Below are 22,951 nucleotides of genomic sequence, written 5' to 3'. Positions count from 1 at the left end.
TTTGGATGGTATCTGAACTCCAATGATCTCAGATAATATTTCAATCACTTGTCTCCTGTTTAAATGCAGAGCATTCCAAAAACATGTGTACATTTGTACCAATAGTCATTGGTTGCACAGAAGGCATATTGGGCCTGGGAACATCCTCAGCTGACAGCATTTCCTGGTTGACAGATAATGTGTATCATTTTGTACTGTATCAATTGCTGATTGTAATTACGTGGTGTAATCTCTTCCAATCAATAACCTGAGTATAGCTTTTTGAAATCTGTGTTCCATACTGCAGAGATGCCAATATATCCAAGTCATTTATTTTGCTTCTTTTTCTTTACATTCCAAAGGTCCACTCCCACCATTTGAACTCAGTAAGACCTTAACCATTGGGTGTTGGCAGAGGATGATTCCAATACTCAAAAGAAAGAAGAGCAGACATGTTGTTTGTTTATTTCAAATATTAGAAGGACATCAAGCCGTTGCTGTTGGTTGTATCAGAAAGATAATGTATATACATGTTTAAACAAACAATTGCAGAAAACTAGAATTACCTTAAAGGTGACATGTCATGCTTTTCCGGTTATTGCCCGTCCCCTTGTGTGTTGTGAAGGTTTTTATGCATGTAAATGGTCTGCAGAGTCAAAACCCTCAAAGTACACCATGTAGCGAGTAAAACTCTAACACAGAAAATACCTCCCCAAAACGCCTCGTTGGAGATACGTCACTGTCCATTTGATTCTTCCGGGTACATCATGATGTCATGTCATCCCCGGAACGAAATGGACCAATCCGTGGAGCCGTTACGTTACGTCCGCGGAGACGTTACGTTAAGCCCCCGCTGATTGGTCCAAATTGACGAATCCACGGACTTCCTCACACACTCAGTGCAGGCAGCTCAGCTGATTTCTCCTCCCTGGCTGCAGGCTGATAACAGACAGTTGGGATCGCGGCGAAATTCTCTCTGCAGACCCATTCTCACAGCGTTTATCAACCTTTTTCTTACTCAATATCAAGCCACACTTATTGTTTTTACTTCGGCTGTGACTTTGTGTGTGCTCAGGGTGAGTTTGGCTGTGTTTCGCTGTGTATCGCTAAACAAGGAAATCACACCTCCACGGAGCTTAGCGCGATTCACAACGTCCCGACTGGTCCCGACCAATCGGAGCACACTGGGCTCACAGGGAAGGGGGGGCAAGAGCTGCAACGAGCCGTTTAGTGGAGAGAGGGAATACACATACTTTACAGAGATGCTGTATGCGAAACCAATGTGAGTTTGGAAGATTGCACAGTCTAAATCTATTCTAGTAGACCTCAACAATGGAATTATGATCAGTAGAAATGGCCATGACATGGGACCTTTAAAGTAAGTAATCAACTGTATGGGGAAGTGTCATGTTTGTGTTAAATGTTCACCATAATCACCAGTAGTGTCTTTAAAGGCAGTTGTCGTAAAATAAGCTTTTTCTTCTTATACACATATCTCCATTTCAGTCGCACTAGCATATATAAAACATCTAAGTTTAATTAATATCTATGTTCTGAAGACTTTTACAAAGGGGTGTGTGTATCTATCATTCATAGCATCATTTGTGAATATGAAAACATTTATGGGCAAAAAACATGCAAATGAAGAACATCTTCACCTACTTGGCAATGCTTGTGCATTATTTAGAAAACATTCAACAACTTCACGCAACATTTGCTTCCTTTTCTGAAAGCGCTGCATAAACGAACCGCTGCAAACACATAACGCTGCAGGAAGCTCAAAACACAACTGTAACGGGGACACTATAAAGTGATGCACACAGCTGGGACTGAGTGCTTGTTGACGTTCAGGGATTATAAAGTTGGCCAACTGTCACTGTTTCATAATTGTAAGTATGTTGTCAGTATATTTCAAATGAGTGTTACCTATGTTAGTTATCTAGCCTATCGCAGGTATGCAATGCTGTATCATGTGATCACATGTTTTAAATAACCCAATAAAACGCACATTTAAGGTAGGTTTCCATGAAAGTGACAGTTGGCCAACTTGATATCAGGTCCCGGCCGTGTGCATCCCCTTTTAGTGTCCCTGTTTCCGTTGTTTTTTCGAGCTTCTTTCGTGTGTTTTTGCACATTTGTGTTTTTCTATTTGAACTGTTTTTTAAACTGAAGCACTTTCCTCCTGATGAAATTGTTTTGAGGCATTGTAACACATTTGCTCCTATTGGCCAGCGGAGATTTCTGTTCTTGAAATGTATGCAAACGAGCACATATTTATACATTCAAAAAACTGAAAAAGAATTGCCTTGATGGATGGGGGTTTTATGATGATATGAATAGGCCTAGATTGTTACCTAGTTTACCTGGGGTGTCTCCCCTTTATCTAGCACACATATAAGCCGTTTTTATATGGCAGCACAAAAGAGAGTAGATGCTAGAATTTCTCTCATTAACGCAGCAGTCAATCATGTGAGAAGTCATCGCTGTCAGTTCGCTGTCGGCTCTCCATACCAGGTGGTGCAGAGCATCTGCAGTGTTTCACGAGAGGTTAAATAAAACGCAAAAATAATTAGGAGCACTCAGAACATGTCAGACGTCAGACATGCTACCATTAGGGCGGAAACATAACTAAAACCGCTTAAGTGTTAAAAGCTGCAGAATATAGGCTAACCTACTCTAATCCTTCAGTTTTAAAAGTGGAAAGTAGTTAAAGACAAAGGGATTGATACTCTACTTTTACCCTTGAGTGAGAGGATGAGGGAGGGAGAGAGACACAGATGGGGGGTTGTCAATGTGTGTATGTGTGCAAGAGAGGGAGAGGGGGACGAGTGACAGAGAGATAATCTCTTTTGTATGTTTGATCCCTAAATGTGGTGGTTGCGTCCCCTTATCCCAGCTACTTAGTTTCTGCAGTGCGTAAGTGATGCCATGCACTTAGGGCCGTGAAAAGCAGGTCAGTATGACCACTGAGAGAAAACCACATGTGCATCACATGGATAGCCTTGGGATTATTCCTCACAAAATGTCTTAATTCCTCTGTTCACTAATGATCCAGGGAAAATGCCCTCTAATCTCCATTCCATTAATTAAAAAGAGCATGAGCCCGTGGAAAACCTCACCATCTGCTGCGGCTTCATTCCAGCAGACAGATTGTGTTTTCAGCTTTTAAACAGGGGAAACTGGGTTTCTTTTTTTCAGAGCAAACGGTTGGAGCACGCATTGAGGTGGATGGTAAACAGATACTCCATTTGAGTATTTATGTGCTGAAATATGATGAAAAATCTGTTTTAAACATGAGCAATCCTTGCCAGGGCAGTGATGATGTCTGGGAGTTTGAGCTGCCTCCTGAGGACAATTTCACAATTTGAACGCTTCATACCCGTGCTATACATAGAGTCAGTAACAGCCCTCTTAATACTTATAGTCTTTTACATTTAAAGTTACTGCTTCTATAATAAAATATGCACTTCTCTTTTTTTATAGGAAATGCTGCAATGCAGTCCCTGTGTTTTTCTAAAGGATTGCTATCATTCTCTTTTTCATTTAGCAGGACCTTTAAAGCTGCTTTAAGCTGCTGCATCCTCTCTGTTACACTGATTTGATTAAGGTTCCACTGATATTACCATTTCCTCTAATAACATAAACAAGTATTAAAGGATGTTCACACCTTCCACAGAAACAGATGCTAAAAAGTTGATTGAAAGGTTTCTAAAAAAGTCCTTTAATTACAAATCTCTAAAAGGACAGTTTATGACATGTTCCCTATCCTGTGCTGTAACAATAATACCTCAATTAGTGAAACATTTCAAATAAACTGATTCATTTAATTAAGTTGAATTAAAAGTGTCATTTTTTTAAAATCAATTTAAAGTGAATACGATTGTTTATATCTGAATATGAGTTGATTGAAAGGTTTCCAACAAAATCCTTTTATCCCATATCCCATAGGACAATGTATTAATTGTTCTTTATCCTGTGCTAATGATACCTCAATTAGTGAAACATTTCAAATAAACTGATTAAATTAAATAACTTTAATTATAAGTCATGCGTGAATATGATGTGTTTATGTCCGATTATGCTGAACCCCAGTTGAGAAATGATGAAACACTCCTGTAAGAAATTGAATCAAGTGCGTTTGACCCGCGGTCAGAGCCTAGAGACTGTGACATGGATTCGACCGGGCTATAGGCAGGACAGATTATCCCAGCAGATGTCGGTTCCCTTCTATTGGAACAGTAGGGCCAATAATAAACACGCACACACACAGAGACACACGAAACGCGCACTAATCTGGGAGAGATAGGCTAGTAGCCCTTGCACGCCCCCCTTTCTCTCCTCTCTTTTCTCTCAGGCAGACAGTCGCTGTTCCACCACTGTCAAGTTTTTACCAGACTCTATGTTGCACAATTCTGCCTGAATCATTCTGTAAGCAGTTCTTAGTGTAAGGTGCATTGTTTCATCCAGATGGACACACAAGGGGCAAAGAAAAGACTGTTTTGGAGATGGCATACAGTTTGCCTATTTGCGTTGTGCACTTGTTTCTTGGATGCAGTCCGGGGACAGATTCGCTACTCCATCCCTGAGGAACTGGAGCATGGAGCTTTTGTTGGCAACATCGCAGAGGACCTGGGCTTGGATTTGGACAGGCTCTCTGCGCGCAGATTCCGGATAGTCTCCGGTTCCAAGAAGCAATATGTGGAGGTGAATTTGGAAAATGGAGTTTTATTCGTCAATGAGAGAATTGACCGCGAGGAACTCTGCGAGCAGAGTTTGTCCTGTTCTTTCCACTTGCAGGTGGTCATTGAAAACCCCTTGGAGCTGTACAGGGTGGAGATGGAGATTGTGGATGTGAACGACAACTCCCCTAGTTTCCCATGGACCGAGTTTAATCTGGACATCTCAGAGTCTGCTACGCCAGGATCCCGTTTCCCACTTGAGAGCGCACAGGATTTAGACGTGGGATCCAACTCCCTGCGCACATATTTGCTGAGTGTCAACGAGCATTTCCTTTTGGATATACAGACGCGCAGTGATGGCAGCAAATTTGCGGAGCTCGTCCTGCAGAGCCCGCTGGACAGAGAGCAGCAAAGTGCGCATCAGATGGTCCTGACGGCGGTGGATGGAGGCACGCCGGAGAGATCTGGCACTGCGCAAATTGATATCACCGTTTTGGATGCAAACGATAACGCGCCTGTGTTTGACCAGTCCTTTTACAGAGTGAGGCTGGTGGAAAACGCACCTAAAGGCACCGTAGTCATAAAACTCAACGCGTCAGATTTAGATGAGGGCCCCAACGCTGACATCACCTACTCGTTCAGTGGCCATGCGCCCATCAAGGTGCGCCAGCTCTTCAGCGTGGACTCGCGCACGGGGGAAATCAAAGTGAAAGGAGTGATAGACTATGAAAAGGCCAGGATGCATGAAATCTATGTTCAGGCTAAAGATAAAGGCCCCTCCGCTGTGGCAGTGCACTGTAAAGTGCTGGTGAACGTGTTGGATACAAATGACAACCTCCCGGAAGTGATCTTGACATCAGTGTCCACACCTGTGCAGGAGGACGCCCCCCCGGGGACTGTGATAGCTGTCATCAGCGTGATGGATAAAGACTCAGGTGAAAACGGGAATGTGGACTGTGAGATCCCACATCACGTGCCATTCCAGCTCCACTCCTCCTTTAAGAACTACTACACATTAGTAACTTCTGATTTTCTGGACAGAGAGGCGATGGCTGAGTATAACATCACACTAACAGCGCGAGACATGGGCTCCCCTCCTTTATTCACCAGGAAAACTATCCTTGTCCAAGTGTCTGATGTGAATGATAACGCGCCTCTCTTCAAACAGCCGTCCTACACTGTGTACCTGACTGAGAATAACGCGCCGGGTGCATCCATATGCTCGGTGACTGCACTGGATCCAGATTCTGGCCAAAACGCGTACCTCTCCTACTCTATCCTGGAGGGGGACATACGGGGAATGCACGTGTCCACCTACGTGTCCATCAACTCGGACAACGGGAACATTTACGCACTGCGGTCCTTTGACCACGAACAACTTAAAAACTTTCACATCACAATTCAAGCTCAGGACGCAGGGTTCCCGCCTCTGAGCAACAACGTGACAGTGAACATCTTTATCCTGGACCAAAACGACAATGCACCTGTGATTGTGTCACCGGTTGTGCAAAACAGCTCCGCGCCAACAGCAGCAGTGCCCAAGTCAGCTGACGCAGGTTACCTTGTCTCCAAAATCAGCGCCGTGGACGCAGACGAGGGTCAAAACTCGCGTCTCTTTTACCAGATGCTCCAAGCAACAGACCCGAGCTTGTTCAGCGTGGCTCTGTACACAGGCGAGATCAGGACAATTCGCCAGTTGGTGGAGAAAGACCCCTCGAGCCACAGATTGGTCATTCTCGTGAAGGACAATGGTCAGCCGCCCCTCTCGGCCACTGTTTCCATCATCCTGTCAGTGGTTGACAGCCTGCCAGATTCGCAGCCCGATTTGGGTGACCTGTCACTAAGCCCGCATCACAGCCCTAACTTCAGCCTGTACTTAATCGTGTCTCTGGGCGCAATCTCCTTCACATTTCTGGTGGCTATCATCATCCTGGTGTCAGTGCGCAGGCTGAAGGGAAGAGCGTCCAGCAGGGAGTCAAGCTTCCCCTCCATCAGCTGCTGCTGCTGCTGCTGCTGCTCCAGCTCAGATTCCTCCACCACGGAAGATGTGTTCAAAAAGACCAATCTGAATGTCCGGATGCCCGCAGGAGCACCCGGGTGCGCAGAGGCAAACGGCAATGGAGCTCTCCCTCAGGTCTACTGCTATAAAATGTGTCTGACTCCGGAGTCGTCCAAAAGTGACTTCATGTTCCTGAAGCCCTGTAGCCCGGTGATGTCAGTTCAGCAGAATAACGCCAAGAGCACGGATTACCTCACCTCTGGCTGGAGCGCAGTGGACCGTAAAGAGCTGGCCAACAACAGAGCAGCGTCCCCAAACGAGGTAATACACGGACATATACCGACGCGTGAAAATCCAAATAACAGAGGAGTTGTTTCTCTTATCCTTCACTTTAATAATTATACTTTCCCCAAAACGTTATACACTTACTCATCCTGTTGTCTCACATGAATTAGAAATGACAGAAAGGTTGAGTCAGGGGCAAATGTCAACATGCATTTGCCACTATAGGGACGCTCTAAACCAGGGGTGGGGAACCTTTTTCCTCTCAAGGGCCATTTCAATTTTTTCAACATCCTCCGAGGGCCGTACAAATTATTGACCTCTGCTTAAAAATACTAAAATCACAGCCCATTCATTTGGCCTTTCTTTCATGCTGTGCAAAGAAAAGCAACCTCTTAATCCAGATATCTTACCCATGACTCGCTCATGCATGTGCACGATTGTGGCATGAGTCATGACCACCCAAACAGAAATATATGGACACAAGATGTGTGCAATTTAGTTTCCTATCCGTTAGCATAGCTAGCTAACCAGATGCTAATAACAACAAAGTTATTGATTTTATGATCAGTATGACAGATGAACAGATCGCCACTGGGCTTTCATCTAAGCCAATCTTTTTTTAATTCAAATATATTTCAAAAATGGTTTTGTAAAAGGGGTGTTAAACTGTTAAACGCTATTTAATCTGTGAATATAAAATGTATTAATGACATTATATTAAAAACTTCTTCAACCACAGTTTGTTAACATTCTGCATGTTGGACAAAGTAGTTCCAACCAACACATGTTACATTACATTACATTGCATTTAGCTGACGCTTGTATCCAAAGCGACTTACAATAAGTGCGTTCGACCAACAAAATACAAACTTGAAGAAAACAGAATCCTAGTACATCAGGTTTCATGTTGAGACCAGACACTATGCAATCTGGGAAGGTTACAGTGTCAATGTTTGTGTTGCAAACTAAAAAGGTGTTGCGTGGGTAATGTAATTGTACATTTGTATCCCAGATATGACTGCTGCAGTGTTTGTGCTCACCTCAGTGTAACCAACCACTAATCCTCACATTAAGCAGATTAGTAATCAAATCATTTAGCTATTTTTAGGAGATGGGGCACCTTCTCCCCTCATTAAAATGTTGCACCGGAGAGCTTTTAATGTAATGTGCAGATGTAGTGTGATATTCTAATTTGCTTAATGGTCTTATAAAAGAGGAAATTCAAGTTTTCAAGTTTTTTGAATTATTTCACAAAAACATGAATTGAGAATTTCCTTCTGGACTAAACGCATTTGCACCCAACAACTTTATTTATAATGGAATGGAAAATGCCACAACATGTGTTGTGATTGGTCTAAAGTCTTAAAACCTGGTTTGGATATATACTTTGTCCACAATAACACATTGATATATTTAGATCACTTAAAAAAAAAAACACTTTTTTTCAATAGTCAAAGTCAGGAGTTTTAAAACATTGGAAAAACGCTAGTACTCTTTTCATCTAAAGACGGCAATGTTCTTTTCCATAAAATATAATGATTTATAAAGAAAAACTGCATACCAGATTGATTATTACATGTATATGCAAACTTTAATAAGATCACTGAATACCTACATACATTTAAAAGTAAATTCAAAGTAATTGCCATATCGGAGACTTGGCTAAATAAAGACGAAGTCACTGATTTCCAAATTGAGGGTTACGTGCTACACCATATCAACAGAACCAATAAGAGAGGAGGGGGTGTGGCTCCGACAGCGTCCTAAAATGCACAGTGGTTGAAAAAATGTCAATTGTGACTGATGATTTAATGGAACGCATAACTATAGAAATTGAAATGGAAAGGAAGAGAAATGTTGTTGTGACTTGTGCATATAGAGCACCAGGATCAAATGTAGAGCTTTTTAAAGATAGTTTAGGAGTATTAATAGATGGCCTAAATGAAAATAAAAGATTATTTGTGGGGATTTTAACATCGATCTTCTAAATGTATCTAAACACAACACAACTTCTGATTTCCTGGATGCTTTGTACAGCAGGGGGCTTTATCCCCTAATCACTAAGCCCAGTAGAATAACATCAACTTGTGCAACATTGATCGACAATATCTTTACAAATGTCATGGAAAACAGTGCTAAGAGTGGGCTAATAATAAATGACATAAGCGACCATTTACCTGTATTTGTAGCATATGATTGGCAATTAAAGAAAAAGAAGGAAGAGACTCGCAGTAGATATGTCAGGGTAAGGACTGATGAAGCAAAAGACACATTTAGGAGTGACCTCTTAAAGGAAGAGTGGAGAGGGGTTTATGTAGAAGATGCAAATGCTGCATATGAGTCCTTCCTAAAAATCTACATATCACTGTATGACAAACATTGTCCCACTGTACTCCGTACATATAAAGGTACTTATCATCAAAAGCCTTGGATAACCAAGGGCTTACAAAATGCTTGCAAGAAGAAAAATAACCTTTATAAAGACTTCATAAAATGTAGGACAAAGGCAATTCAAAAGCAATACAAGGCATATACAAATACGTTGACAGTTATAATGAGACAAGCAAAAAGAGAATATTATAATAATATGTTAAAAGAAAAGAAAAATGATATCAAGGGCACATGGAAAATCTTAAATAATGTTATTGGAAATAAATCTGTATCCACTGGCCTGCCCAGTCACTTCATTGATGACAACAATAAGTTTGTAAAAAACATGAATGAAGTGGTACATGAATTCAACTCTTTTTTTGTAAATGTCAGACCTAATCTTGCAAAGACTATTCCAAAACAACACGATGGGCAAAAAGAGGATGGCGGAATTGGGGGAAGTAAAGTGTTGCAGTCAATGTTTCTGGGAGAGATAAACGAAATTGAAATGAGATCCATTGTAGACAAATGCAAAAATAAGACTTCGACAGATCGTGATGGGATCAACATGCCAATAGTGAAAACGACTATTGACTGCATAATTAAACCGCTAAGCTACATCTTTAATCTTTCATTTCAGACAGGTATTTTCCCAGATAGCATGAAAATAGCTAAAGTTATCCCACATTTTAAAACAGGGGACAAAAGCCAATTTACCAACTACAGACCAGTGTCCTTGCTTTCACCATTTTCAAAGGTCCTTGAGAAATTGTTTGTCCAAAAATGTGTTAGAGTTATTGAGTGAGAGTCAGTATGGATTTAGGAAAAATCGATCTACAGCTTTAGCTTTAATGAAAATAACAGAATAAATTACAACAGCTATAGAAAGAAAGAAATACACAATAGGTGTATTTATTGACTTAAAAAAGGCATTTGACACCATAGACCATTACCTATTAATTTCGAAATTACATAGATACGGAGTGAGAGGAGTAGTTCTAGATTGGTTGAAAAGTTATTTAGATAACAGACAACAATATGTAGAATTTGCTGGTAGTACATCGGTGTGTATGAACATAGAATGTGGTGTCCCGCAGGGCTCGGTTTTAGGGCCTAAACTTTTTATTTTGTACATCAATGACATATGTGAAACGTCAACATTATTGCAATTTGTGTTGTTTGCAGACGACACAAATGTATTTAGTTCAGGAGATGATTTAAACATGTTAGCAAAGTGTATTGGACATGAAATGGTCAAACTTAAAAGATGGTTTGATGAAAATAAGTTAACCCTAAATTTGAATAAAACGAAGTTCATGGTTTTCGCTAATAGAAAAAAGATGAAAACATTTCACTGTCCATTGATGGAGTTTTTATTGAAAGGGTTTCTGAATTTCGATTCTTAGGTGTGACACTGGATGAAAATCTGACATGGAAATCACACATAGCACATGTTAAAACCAAAGTGTCTAGGAATATTTCTGTTCTAAACAAGGCAAAGTATTTGCTAGATTACAAGGCATTGTACTGTTCACTCATTTTGCCAGTTTTCATTTATTGTATAGAAGTGTGGGGCAACACGTATATGAGCAACATAAAGCCATTGTCAATATTACAGAAAAGGGCAGTAAGAATAATGCATAAAGCTGACTCAAGAGAACACACCAACAGACTGTGTTTTAAGTCAGGACTCTTGAAACTCAAAGACATAGCTGAGCTGCAGACATTATCAGTAATGCAAAAAGCAGAATGTTACCAGCATTTTTACAACAGTTGTTTGTTTTTAGATCAAACAAGGAAGACCACGGAAGGAAATTAAATGTTAAGCATCCATATGCAAGGACTACTCTTAAACAAATATGTATTTCGGTAGTTGGTGTACAATTGTAGAATTCTCAACACAAGGATCTAAATAATTGTATATGTATTTTTCAGTTAAAGAAGTTGTATAAATTAAGAAATATGGGACGATATGAAGCAGAATGTGAATAAGTCTATGTACTCTGGTCCTTCATGTTTTTGATGTATTTGATGTGATGTCTCCTCTGTATTTGCGGGTCCCATTGCCATTGTTATTGTTGTTATTATCATCATGCGTCACTTTCCACCTTCTTCTCCAGTAGGACTCAGATGAGGGTGTTGCACTTTTCTTTTCCTTATACATGTGATGTTTTGGTGTTGTTTTGTTTCTTTCCATTAACCGTCAAGTGGGAAATAAGTATTTTTTTTGTGTGTTTCTCTTAGTATCCTAAGATACTGTTATGTTTGGCTGTGAAAAAAAAAAAAAAAAAAAATTATTATTATTATAATGAGGGGCAGACCATCTATTTGTATTTATTTGTTTTTTTTAGAAAGGGGCAGGTCACATAAGATGTTATTCTTCTCCCTGCTCCTTTTCGCTCAATGGTGGAGTCATGTTTTGTGGCAATTGTTGTACATTTGGTTTTGCGTACCATGAGCGGGACAAATAAAAATGAAATGAAATTATTAAAAAGCCATATTTTGGCTTGTGTACCCAGACAATAATTTCAGTCATGGGAATACTATTCCATTTGCGGGCACAAATATGATAACTGTTATTACAATTAAATATCTCTGATCATTTTATCTTATGTATCTGACACTTTTACCTTGCCAATATCTACATGACTGCATCTGGACAATAACGCAGTGCTCTTGTTCTTCTTGAGCTGATCACTAATTGTTGTTTGTGTTCCAACTCTCCAGCTTAAGTATGCAAGTATTACCAACGACTGGACCTTGACCAAGAACCAACGCAACTTGGCATACAAGAGGTGAATGCATTAGTCGAGCCAGTACACACACACGCACACACACACACACACACACACACACACACACACACACGCCTATACTTATACTTTCTTATTTTCTCCCAAGGTATAGTTCAGCAAATATGGAGGGAACTCTTACCCGTCAACAGAAATACGATGCCCATGGGTTTTCCTGTTCTGTGGCTCCACAGTATTGGACCTGGGGAAGCCATATGAATGGTAGGTGCCGTTTTGGCTCATTGTCATTCACAGGAAAGGGGGGGGGGGTTCTTCTCCCTGTGTCTGTTCCTGAGGATTTAGTCTGAAATATAAAATGGTAAACTGAATAGATAATACCAGGGGGGATTTAAATGCATCAACACGAGGATTACTTTTAAGAAGATTCCTTCTTTTTTGCCAAAAAGACTGAAATTAAGAAGATGCCTTTTTTAAAACCACCTTATTTAAATTGAGTATGTAAATAGGAGCTCTTTGCAGAAATAATCTCCCGATACAAACTGTAATTTATGCGCATGTTTTACAGACTGCAAGATATCTCTCCAGGAGGGGACACTCCCTCACTACTCATGGACTCCGAAGTACACTCAGCCGAGTTCTGAAGCGGCAGACTACCAGCACAACGTGTACATACCCGGCTCCACGTCCGACTACAGCACTCTGAAGCTGGCTTCCAGAGGAGAGCTGGATGTCTACAACACCTTCTCTACCTTTGGGAAGAAAAAGAGATTCATCTCAAACTATGAACAAGCTTTTGACATCGATGATAGTCTCATCGTGAGTAATGACATCTTCAAATGAACTCTACTGTATTGTACAGTATGTACTTATGTGTATATATATATAAAGATATGCCATTTATTAGTTCCATTTCTAATAATAAATCTCTTCTCCAGTTGAACAGTTTCTCTGGAGGCCTGACAGACATGCGTGTCCTTTTTCAAGTGGAATTTAATACCACATGTATATTTTTATTTTTGTAAATACTATAATAAAGTATAAATGAAGTATATTTCTAGTCATGTTGGGAACAAGGGATGACTTTATAAAGTCTAATCAAAAAAGCTTACAGTAAATTCAAAAAGGGTATGTATCAATCACTTTTATGTAGACAACAACATACCTTTACACGCCGTGTTTTAAAAGTGTATAGCCTTTTAAAGGAAACGTTTCTACTTAAAGCTATCACATTTAAGATGTGAGATTTAAATTCATAACTTTGCCAGTTTTCTTTTTCTTTTCATATATTTTGGTTGTATGACGAAGCAGTGCCACAGTTACAGCTGTATAGGTTCAACGTCTTGCATCCAATCATGCTGCATTACGTTAGTGACGGGTCATTTGTTCAGGTCTATTGAGTGTGAATGCAGCCCAGGCACAAGCGCTGCAAACAGATGGCAAAGGCAATGCGCAGTTATAAATAATTATAAGCACTCATTAATATTAAAAGGCATTGAACCAATAACCATTACCCATTATAAAGCATTGTAAAATGACTTAAAAGGTGAAGTAGCAGTATCGATGCTTTCTTTTGCTGGTCACTCACTGCCATTTTAGATGTAATTTATATATATATATATATATGTGTATATATATATATATGTGTATATATTTTAGTAAAGCAAACAATTATCACTTATAGTGACTTCTAACCAGTTTGTAATGTATTATATATGCCTTTACATTGGGAAATACAAAATGTATAACACTGCTATCTATCCACTTTTATGCAACTTTTCATAATAATAATAATCCTTATATTTATTATAGCGCTTTATCAATGACTCTCAAAGCGCTTTACAAATACACATTACACATACAGATCATACATGTAATGGTCATCTACTGTGGACAATACCCACAGGAGCAAATTCGGGTGAAGTGTCCAAGGACACAACGGCCTGACGCAGTGGGGCGGGAGCGGGTTTTGAACTGGAGTTCCCCAACGCCCCCTTGATCTGATGATCAAACGCACAGACCACTGCGCCACCCTTTTCATCACATTATAATGCATTATAACGGTGTAAAAAAGGAATTACAACTTTCAGAATTATGATAGAAACATAATAATTACATAAAAATGACACTTGACCATAAGTGTCTTAAGTGACCATAAAACCTCAACTTAAAATGTGTTTGAAAGGATTATTCATATTTATGAGTGCTTATAACCAACAGTTCTACATGTCTGAGCAGATTATAACATGTATAAGTATATTGCATTAGACATGAGCGCCATAGAAAGGGTTAAAAGCGATACAGTAGAGAAGAGATCCAATGGCAAATGCATCTGATTTCAGAATAATGACATTGGATAAGTTGAAACATGTTATGTGTCCATTATGTTTCAGTGAAGGATTTCTTTACAAGGAATTGCACCGCAGCTGCACTAAGAATGGCAATAACAAGGGTGTTGTGCTACTGCAAGTAACACACACCAAATGTCTGATGACACTCAATTGCTTTTCAGTCACTGTTATGTGCATCCAGATTTGTATTTATCATTTTGTGTGATGTGTGTATCTGCTAAGCATTACACAGTTATGCTTAGTAGGACACATCAATCTGTATTTAGTCTATGTATATATTCATATCAATAAATCTGACTTCAACTCTGTACTTTTTTCATGTTGCATTCCTTCCCTTGGCTTGGGGAACTTGAATGTCTTCATTATTTTCTTGCCAAGGACCCCTAACTTGAAAAAAGACAGGTGAGGGACCTTGTACTACATGTGTTCAAAAATGAGTTGCATAATTAACTGTGCCAACAATTACGTGTGGTTGGCCGAAAGTGGCTATAGTATAAACAACATTTTTCTAAAAAACAACATTAAAACGTAATGAAACAATAACTTTCCTGCAATAACTCTGAATACCTCCGATTAGGCCCTTTTTCCCAAAATAAGACGATGTATCTGTGTCTCCTTGATTCATTATTTATTTGTATTGATACATCCAACATGTATGTTACACATGATACGTTTGTATTACAGGTTTATAGGGTTCCTTTTGCTTTGCCTGGATGTGTGTGTGGATCAGTCTCAGCTCAGATCAAGTGAAGTGCCAACAGATGTGTCTCATTAAGTCTTTAGCAGGGAGGGGCTGGGCGCTGTCAACATGAAGAGACAAATGTGACAATTCTGCAGTGAATGACTTATAATATTATTATATTGTAGTGCCGAGAGATAGGAGTCGGAGGCGCTGCATCGAAGGTGCAAAAGGTAACTTTATTGAGGAGCAAAAAAGCACATGTTGCTGGCTTGCAGTCCGAGTAGAGAAGAGAAAGAGAAAGGATGGAGGACACATATATACCCCGGAGGTACAGTAAGCATAAGTGTCCGTGGGGAACAATACCCCCAACCTGTAGTTCCATGAGTGAATTATGTATTAATAAGTGATCACTACAATATATTATAAATGTAATGTGCTCATTGGTAGGTTGGCAGACATAGTTGGCAGCTGAGAGATCTTGTATTCATTGTATGTTATACTGTGTGATTTGGGTTTTGCTTTTTATTAAGCCATCCCTATACTTACCTGGGCAGTTGGTATGTTCCAGTTAAAGGTCCCGTGACATTGCCATTTCTACTGATCATAAGTCCATTGTTGAGGTCTACTAGAATAGATTGACATTGTTCAATGTTCCAAACTCACATTGGTTTCTCATTCAGAATCTCTGTATAGTATGTGTATTCACTCTCTGTCCTACACGCCTTGTTGGAGCTCCGCCCCCCCCCCCCCTCCCTATGAGCCCACTGTGCTCTGATTGGTCAGCTCGCCCACTCTGTTCTGATGAGTCCACCACCGTTACAGCGGAACATCAGTGTTTATGTAATTTACAATGGCGTTTGTTAGCAACCAGAAAAGGACACCAGTAATGACAAACAGATGAGAATGCTGCGTGGGGTCTGGGTGCCGTGTTGGCGTGTGTGTGTGTGTGTGTGTGTGTGTGTGTGTGTGTGTGTGTGTGTGTGTGTGTGTGTGTGTGTGTGTGTGTGTGTGTGTGTGTGTGTGTGTGTGTGTGTGTGTGTGTGTGTGTGTGTGTGTGTGTGTGTGTGTGTGTGTGTGTGTGTGTGTGTGTGTGTGTGTGTGTGTGTGTGTGTGTGTGTGTGTGTGTGTGTGTGTGTGTGTGTGTGTGTGTGTGTGTGTGTGTGTGTGTGTGTGTGTGTGTGTGTGTGTGTGTGTGTGTGTGTGTGTGTGTGTGTGTGTGTGAGGAGCTCTACGGATTGGTCCATTTGGGTATGGTCAGGTCACTGTACCCAGGAAGAAAAAGAGAAATCTCCAACGAGGCGTTCCGGGGCAGCACAGACAGGTCTTTTCTGTGTGGTTCTGAAATAACTGCTAAATGAACCTAGTAGTAATTTCAATATGAATAAATCAATCAATCAAAAACAAAGCAATTCAAGTTGCAGACATGAAGGATTTTCCTCAGTCCCCCTCAAAAGCTGAATTGAGGATTTTTCTGTGTCAATTACATTAAACACCAACTATAGAAGTGTGGAATGAAACGTGTCAAGAGCACGATTAGCTGGTGGTCTTCAAAGGGGCCTTAAGAATAAAAGCTCATTTTGCCTGCACCGGCCTTGCATGTTGCCTCTGAACAATGCCTTTAACAATTCAGTCATGTTGTGCCGATATGCTGACATTAAGATTTGGGCCCAGAGAGGACAGTTGTGTGAACCATGGAGTCATATTTCTTGTAAAACAAACTGTCAACCCCACTGGAAAATTGAAACAATTTTTTCCAAAGTGTCCTGCCGAGATGCAGTCAGGTGTGGTGATCCCAGCCAGTCCCACTAAATCTAGAAGGTGCAGGCAAGAAATCAGGCTTAGTCCGGAGGATTGGAAGAAGTAGGAGCAGCTTTTGAACGTTGTGTCATTTAACCTTTTCTCTTGACATTTTGGTCAGTAAACCTGGGGTTTCAATTACTGCTCTGGAGATAATACCGAAAGATCCATGGGCTCTCACTGAGCTAATGCAGACCTGGGGGTTAATCCTGGGCCGGGCCTCACTGCCTGAGCAGAGCTGCTCCAACTGCTTCTAAAAGCTGGGGGCAAAGGGCCAGTTTCACATTTATTTTGAACTCTCTCCAGCAAGGCTACAAGAGATATTATTCAATAAAATACGTAGTATAAAAGATGGAAAACACATCCCCTCGCTATGTATATACTATGTATATCATTTCATTGTTTTGCTACGCTACAGACGACCACACAACATATCTGCAATTGGTATAAGGTTACAAATAAATGATTCTAGTATTGCTTAATTATTGCTTCAATTTATTTAATTTACGATTTGTTTCCCCACAAAATAGTGATTCCATTCACGACTTCTGAGAGAACACATGTATTTATTTGGATATGTTTTTAATGGGCAGAAATGTTTGTCAATACGCAGTTATCTTGAATACAATATGTATAATAGGATGTATTGAATTCCAATACCATTATTTAAAACTGAATAGTCAATCAGTGCTGCATGCCTGTTTTAAAGTGTAACCTTCAAAAGACACCAAAGTTGCGGGAAGAATAAATAATGCCTACATATTTGCTGACTCAGCATGCATTACATTAATCAAGAAAAGTAGATTTACATAAGAATGCTTACTTAAAAACAATACAGTAATGTATAATGCATTACATTTCATTATATAATTGTAATTGTCCGCTGCTCCCTGAATTTAGTTTCTCTTTCCACAAACTAATTCTATTCCACTATGAATAAGAAAATCACCCGAATGCAGGAAATAAAATGTTTGAGCTTTAAATTCACAATGGAGATAAGACTTCAAAAGGATAACACCTTGGAGATAAAAAAAATGAATATTCATCCCCGCCATTTAGAGGTGACTAAGAGATTAAAACACAAATCCAGATAGGCCCACCACTATATCCTGCCAATAATTACAGACACCCAAGCCAAGGCTTAGCAGGCATAATATGTCCCACATGTAATAAGCAGAAACAAAGCTTCAGCTTCCAAAACTCTAGCAGATAAGAGCAGTTCCCTTTTTCTCCACTAGAGGGGGCCTTAACCTCACAGATGCCTTTTTTTATATTTGAAGGAATTTCATTGCCACTTTGGTCTTAAATAATATGTCTCTTGTATTGCCCTTGGATTGATACATTTGAATACATTTGAATAGATTTGCAAAAAAGTGTCGGAATATGGCTTGTTTATAATTTAAAACGCAGAAACTATGCATTTATGGCATGCACAGTAAATTCAAGACCAAATCAAATTGCTATGTTCATGCCTGATGTTTGCCAGGAGCTCTGAGTTATCCTCGTCTCTGCCCTGCTACACACCATTCGATTGTTGGCAGGAGGCATTGCTTGTATAAACAGTATGTAACACCTAGTTTGGCCGTCACCATTATATTCCTGCTTTAATTAGCAACTGGGCGAGAATGGCCCCTGGAGATATATGACTGTGAAAGGACAACAAAAGCATTATCAATCAATCAATCAATCAATCAATCAATCAATCAATCAATCAATCAATCAATCAATCAATCAATGTTTATTTATATAGCCCAATATCACAAATGTTACATTTGTCTCAGTGGTCTTCACAGTGTGTACAGTGTTATATGACACGGACATTAATACATAATAAGGCAGGATGATAGACCTGCAAATAAATCTAAAAAGCAGACAACAACAAAGCAATATAAAAACACAGGAGGCCACAAGCAGCATTATTACACAATCCCAAAGCAGCTTTTCAAACACGATCTGCACAAAACAAACCCCAAATAAAGTGATTCATATGTGGATAATTGTATACCGAAATCTTAAATGTTAAGGTGATCAGAAATGCTTAAAATGACATTTTTGCTCATTAATATGTATTCATCACACTACATGTTTTACATGTTAGCATTGGGATGCTGTAGGGGTCTTACCAGGTTTGTATTCTCACTATAATCAATAAAACAAGATTGTAGCTGTACATATGAAGTATTTATATGAATTTGCATCTTAGACGTATACGTGTGAACCACAGGGTCACACTCTTTATACAGTCTATGGTCATACTTCAATAAAGAAAACCTTAAATGTTGATATTTTGGGCTGTGCCAACTTAATATGACTTGATTGTGTTTCAGATTTAGTATTTAACCCTTGTGTGGTGTTCATATTTTTGTTACTCAGCCAGCCACTGTTTGTGGGTCTGGTGGACCCGCTGCCTTTTTGGGCTTCAATTCAACACAATCAAATATTGTATGTTAAAATACTCAACAGATGTTTACTTCATCTCAATTATAAGCAATATAAACAACATGGTTAATATTGGCCCTGTTACATTTGTTATATCACATTAATGAATTAAAGTGCTACTCGTTTTTTTGCCCGCTGACCGGCTGGACCTGTGGCTCGACTTTTTTAGCTAGCTGATGCTCAATCCCATCCTCTTCTTCAAAGTCACTGTCGGACTCAGAATTCTCAGAAATGCTCACCCTGTAGGTAAATCCTTTGGGCGTGGTCATTTTAAAATTAGCTCCCAAGCTGAAAAAGTGTGGGCACCCCTGCTCTACATCATCATCAAATGGTTCTCTCCCTTCCAAAATCATTTGCAAGGCCCTCTGAGCAGAGAATCGTTTGGCCATCTTGATCAGTTGTGATAAGGACCCACACTGGCGAAGCTTTATTTATTGTGTCTTGCCCCAAATTTGCAGCTTGGATAGAGTGTGAAAAAAATAAAGATTGGTTCCCGCAAAACCTAATGCGGGAATGTGAGAGCAGACAGGTGTCCGTGCTTGAATTTATCAACAATGTTGCAACCTTGGCCAGGTATGGCAGGGAATGGCAGGGGCAGAAACACAAAAGTCTCACACATACACACTAACAAACACACGCCAACACACACACACACACACACACACACACACACACACAGACAAACACACGCACACACACAGGTGCACAGGACCTACAATGTCCACACTTTTGTTAGCCAGTGACCCGAACATCCTGTATGCAATATAAATGTGTAGGGGGGGGGGGGGGGGGGTACAGTGGGTGGTCATTGAAAATGTGTTCTGATATATGTTCTTCACAGAAAATTAGCCAAGGCCACTGAGTGTGGGTTTGAAACAATTATTTGTCACATCATTTGTCTTTAGCTAAAAAATGAAAATGGGTCCCACAGACCCGAATACCATACAAGGGTTAAGGCACTTCAGGCAAGAACATTGTTTTTCATGCACTGGTTTGAGCTATTTAAAACCCTAACTCCAAAATACACTCGTAGGTGTTTATTTGACTACACATTTATATATTCAGTTTAATATTCTTTTAATTTGTATTGTACAATGACATGTCTTTTTATGCTGCTGCAACACAAACATTTCCCAAATTGGGATCAATAAAGTACTATCTTATCTTATCTTATTGGCGTCTGTAGATTTCTCCTACATTTTTCAGAAATAAGCATTAGGTATTGCGTCCTTCAATATTTTTTAAATAAAGTTTAAAAAAACGTTTAATTCAATAAATATTTGTCTTTATGTAAGTATTCATCTTCAATACATTTTAGAAGTGATGCCATGAGATACCTTCGTGTAAAACATGTCACTGTTACTGTTTATGTGAATAAAATAAACCTGGCTATATTCAATGCTCAATGCATGTTGTTTTTATTTATGATAAAATAAGATAGACTTTATTGATCCCAATTTGGGAAATGTTCTCTTTGCAGCAGCATGTAAACAAGGCATTGCACACAATGTGAAAAAGAAGTACAAAAACAGACACAAACATAAAGTAGAAACAATCAAAATAGAAAATAAAAAACAGCCCTTAAAAGTAAATCAAATACAGTGGAAGATATACATTTTTATATCAGAAGACTGTCTGTCAAATATTAATTAATTAAAAAATTAAATATCAATGTACAGTGTGAATACACAATATACATATAGACAAATTATGAATTTTGAGTGTAAAAATGTCCAGTTATCAAAGCAACATAAGGACCTATGGAGCTGTGAGTTCTCCGGCAGCCAGAGGTGATTTGTTGTACAGGGTTATGGCAGTTTGCTGGAATGTTTTCCTGTACCTCTCTCTGTGACAGTCTGTTGGAGAAGGAGCTCCGCTGTCTGTCCAGCTGCTGGTGGAGAGGGTGGGAGGGGTTATTATCCATAATGGATAACAGTTTGGAGAGGGCATTTAAGTGCCCATTTCATCTGGGTTGTCTCCTCTAGTTATTGTATCTACAGTCTTCCTTTGTCGTTTTTACCTCAGGGTTTGGCCACTAAGACACTTTTACCAAAGCAAGTTACATGGTCCTGACATGATGCACCTAAGTTGATGCAATACCGGCTGACTGAAGTGATGTAAGTTTGGATAGAGGAGAAAGATACATACACTATTTTGAATAGACACAATAAACAGGGCCAATATTAATCCTGTAAATAGGTAAAGTAGATACAAATTAACATTTGAAATGCATTCAAGTAACATAAATAAAATAAAGCTCTTTGCGTGAGATAGGTGAAGTCCAAATCCTCATGTAATCCTGTATATTTTCACCAGATGGAGCTAGAGGAAAGGAATACTAGGACCATCCTCATGTTACTGCCCATCATGTCAGTTTATAATCCATTTAGTTAGTGAAATGCTAAAAATAATAATATCAGGGGTCATAAAGTGCATGTTAAATGGTCAGAACGCCCCAATGCAAGGCTTACCAGTATGTCACTCTATGTGACTTTTAATTTGTACATTATATTTTTTATGTATATAGTTAACTTCTCCTGCATTACTTACACATTAGTCATGCAACAGTTCTCTTGTTCTATTTTATTTATACTCTTTTTGTATTGTTTATTGGATTTGTTTTATATCTTATATATATTTATGTTGCATTGTTGGAGGAGCCTGGGACTTAAGATGTTCATTGCCATATCTACACTGTAGCTGTGCATATGCAAATACAACCTTTGATCATTGAACCTTTAAAAGGAAAACGTTGTATAATTACTATTCATTGTATTGTAAAAGGTTTTAAATCTACTTGATTATTTTTGGGGGCAGGTGCCTGCAAGATTGTAGCTAAGAGATGCAAACACAACTTGAAGTGCATGTTACATGTCTTCATATATATTGATCAAGAAAAACCTTAATGTTTCTTTATTATCTGATTATTATTATTTTGATTGGTACGTTCAAAGTTCATTCTGGATATATCAATTGCAGTATTTTTTTGTACAGAGTGGGAGATTTTTCACCATAAAAACAGACATCTGGAGAATGTTCACAGGTCATCATCCTGAAAAGACATGAGCTCACCTCAAATCATGATTAGTGAAATCTTAAGCTTAAGCTTGCCATGCTTTTCTATGTTTCTCTATCGTTATCAGAATGTATCACATGTAAAATAAGACCTGTATGGGGGTGTGATTAATTTAAACAATAATAAAGATATGGACATGCATGCTATTTGTGTCTTAATCATCCAGGTGCAGGGCCACACTATCAACAACTTCAATAACTTCCACTCAAAGATCATTATAAAGAAACTTTCATTGTCACCCCCAGTCTGTGTGCTGAAAAAACATTATTAATGTATCTTTGTTGCACTCAGCAGCATAGAGAGATGTTAAAAAGAAAGGGAAGGGGAATGACTGAGGTCCTTAATGCATCCTTCCTACTTTTTATTTTTTAAATCACATGCTGTCTGCAATTTTTAAATACATTGATTGTATTGATCCTCCAATGGTTTAGGGGTGATGATGAATAATTTATAATTATGTTTTTCCTTGACTATATCAAGTAAGACAATAGTTCCTTATATAATATATTTGAAATGATACATGATCATGTTATCTAATCCAATC

General features: G+C 39.2%; 1 protein-coding gene across 1 annotated transcript; it reads left to right on the top strand.

Annotated features, from left to right (window-relative positions):
• The first annotated feature begins 2,770 nt into the window (after nt 1-2,770).
• On the top strand, nt 2,771-12,960 carry pcdh1g32 (protocadherin 1 gamma 32). The gene is made up of 5 exons (XM_034099453.2): nt 2,771-2,882; nt 4,496-6,978; nt 12,040-12,107; nt 12,214-12,326; nt 12,631-12,960. Exons 1-5 carry the CDS (start codon nt 2,771-2,773, stop codon nt 12,903-12,905), a joined length of 3,051 nt encoding a protein of 1,016 aa, XP_033955344.2. The 3' UTR covers nt 12,906-12,960.
• Nucleotides 12,961-22,951: the final 9,991 nt, after the last annotated feature.

Source organism: Pseudochaenichthys georgianus, chromosome 14 (genome assembly GCF_902827115.2).
Source record: "Pseudochaenichthys georgianus chromosome 14, fPseGeo1.2, whole genome shotgun sequence".
NCBI classification, from domain to species: domain Eukaryota; kingdom Metazoa; phylum Chordata; class Actinopteri; order Perciformes; family Channichthyidae; genus Pseudochaenichthys; species Pseudochaenichthys georgianus.
The sequence above is the reverse complement of the archived record's forward strand: the minus strand, read 5'-3'. Positions and strand labels throughout refer to the sequence as shown.

What these genes read in the sequence shown, in the direction of transcription:
- pcdh1g32 (XM_034099453.2), top strand. Translation starts at nt 2,771, where the DNA reads ATGTGTGTATGTGTGCAAGAGAGGGAGAGGGGGACGAGTGACAGAGAG. An exon ending in CCCCTTATCCCAGCTACTTA is followed by an intron (nt 2,883 to 4,495) that starts GTTTCTGCAGTG and finishes GATGGCATACAG; the next exon opens with TTTGCCTATTTGCGTTGTGC. An exon ending in GAGCAGCGTCCCCAAACGAG is followed by an intron (nt 6,979 to 12,039) that starts GTAATACACGGA and finishes CCAACTCTCCAG; the next exon opens with CTTAAGTATGCAAGTATTAC.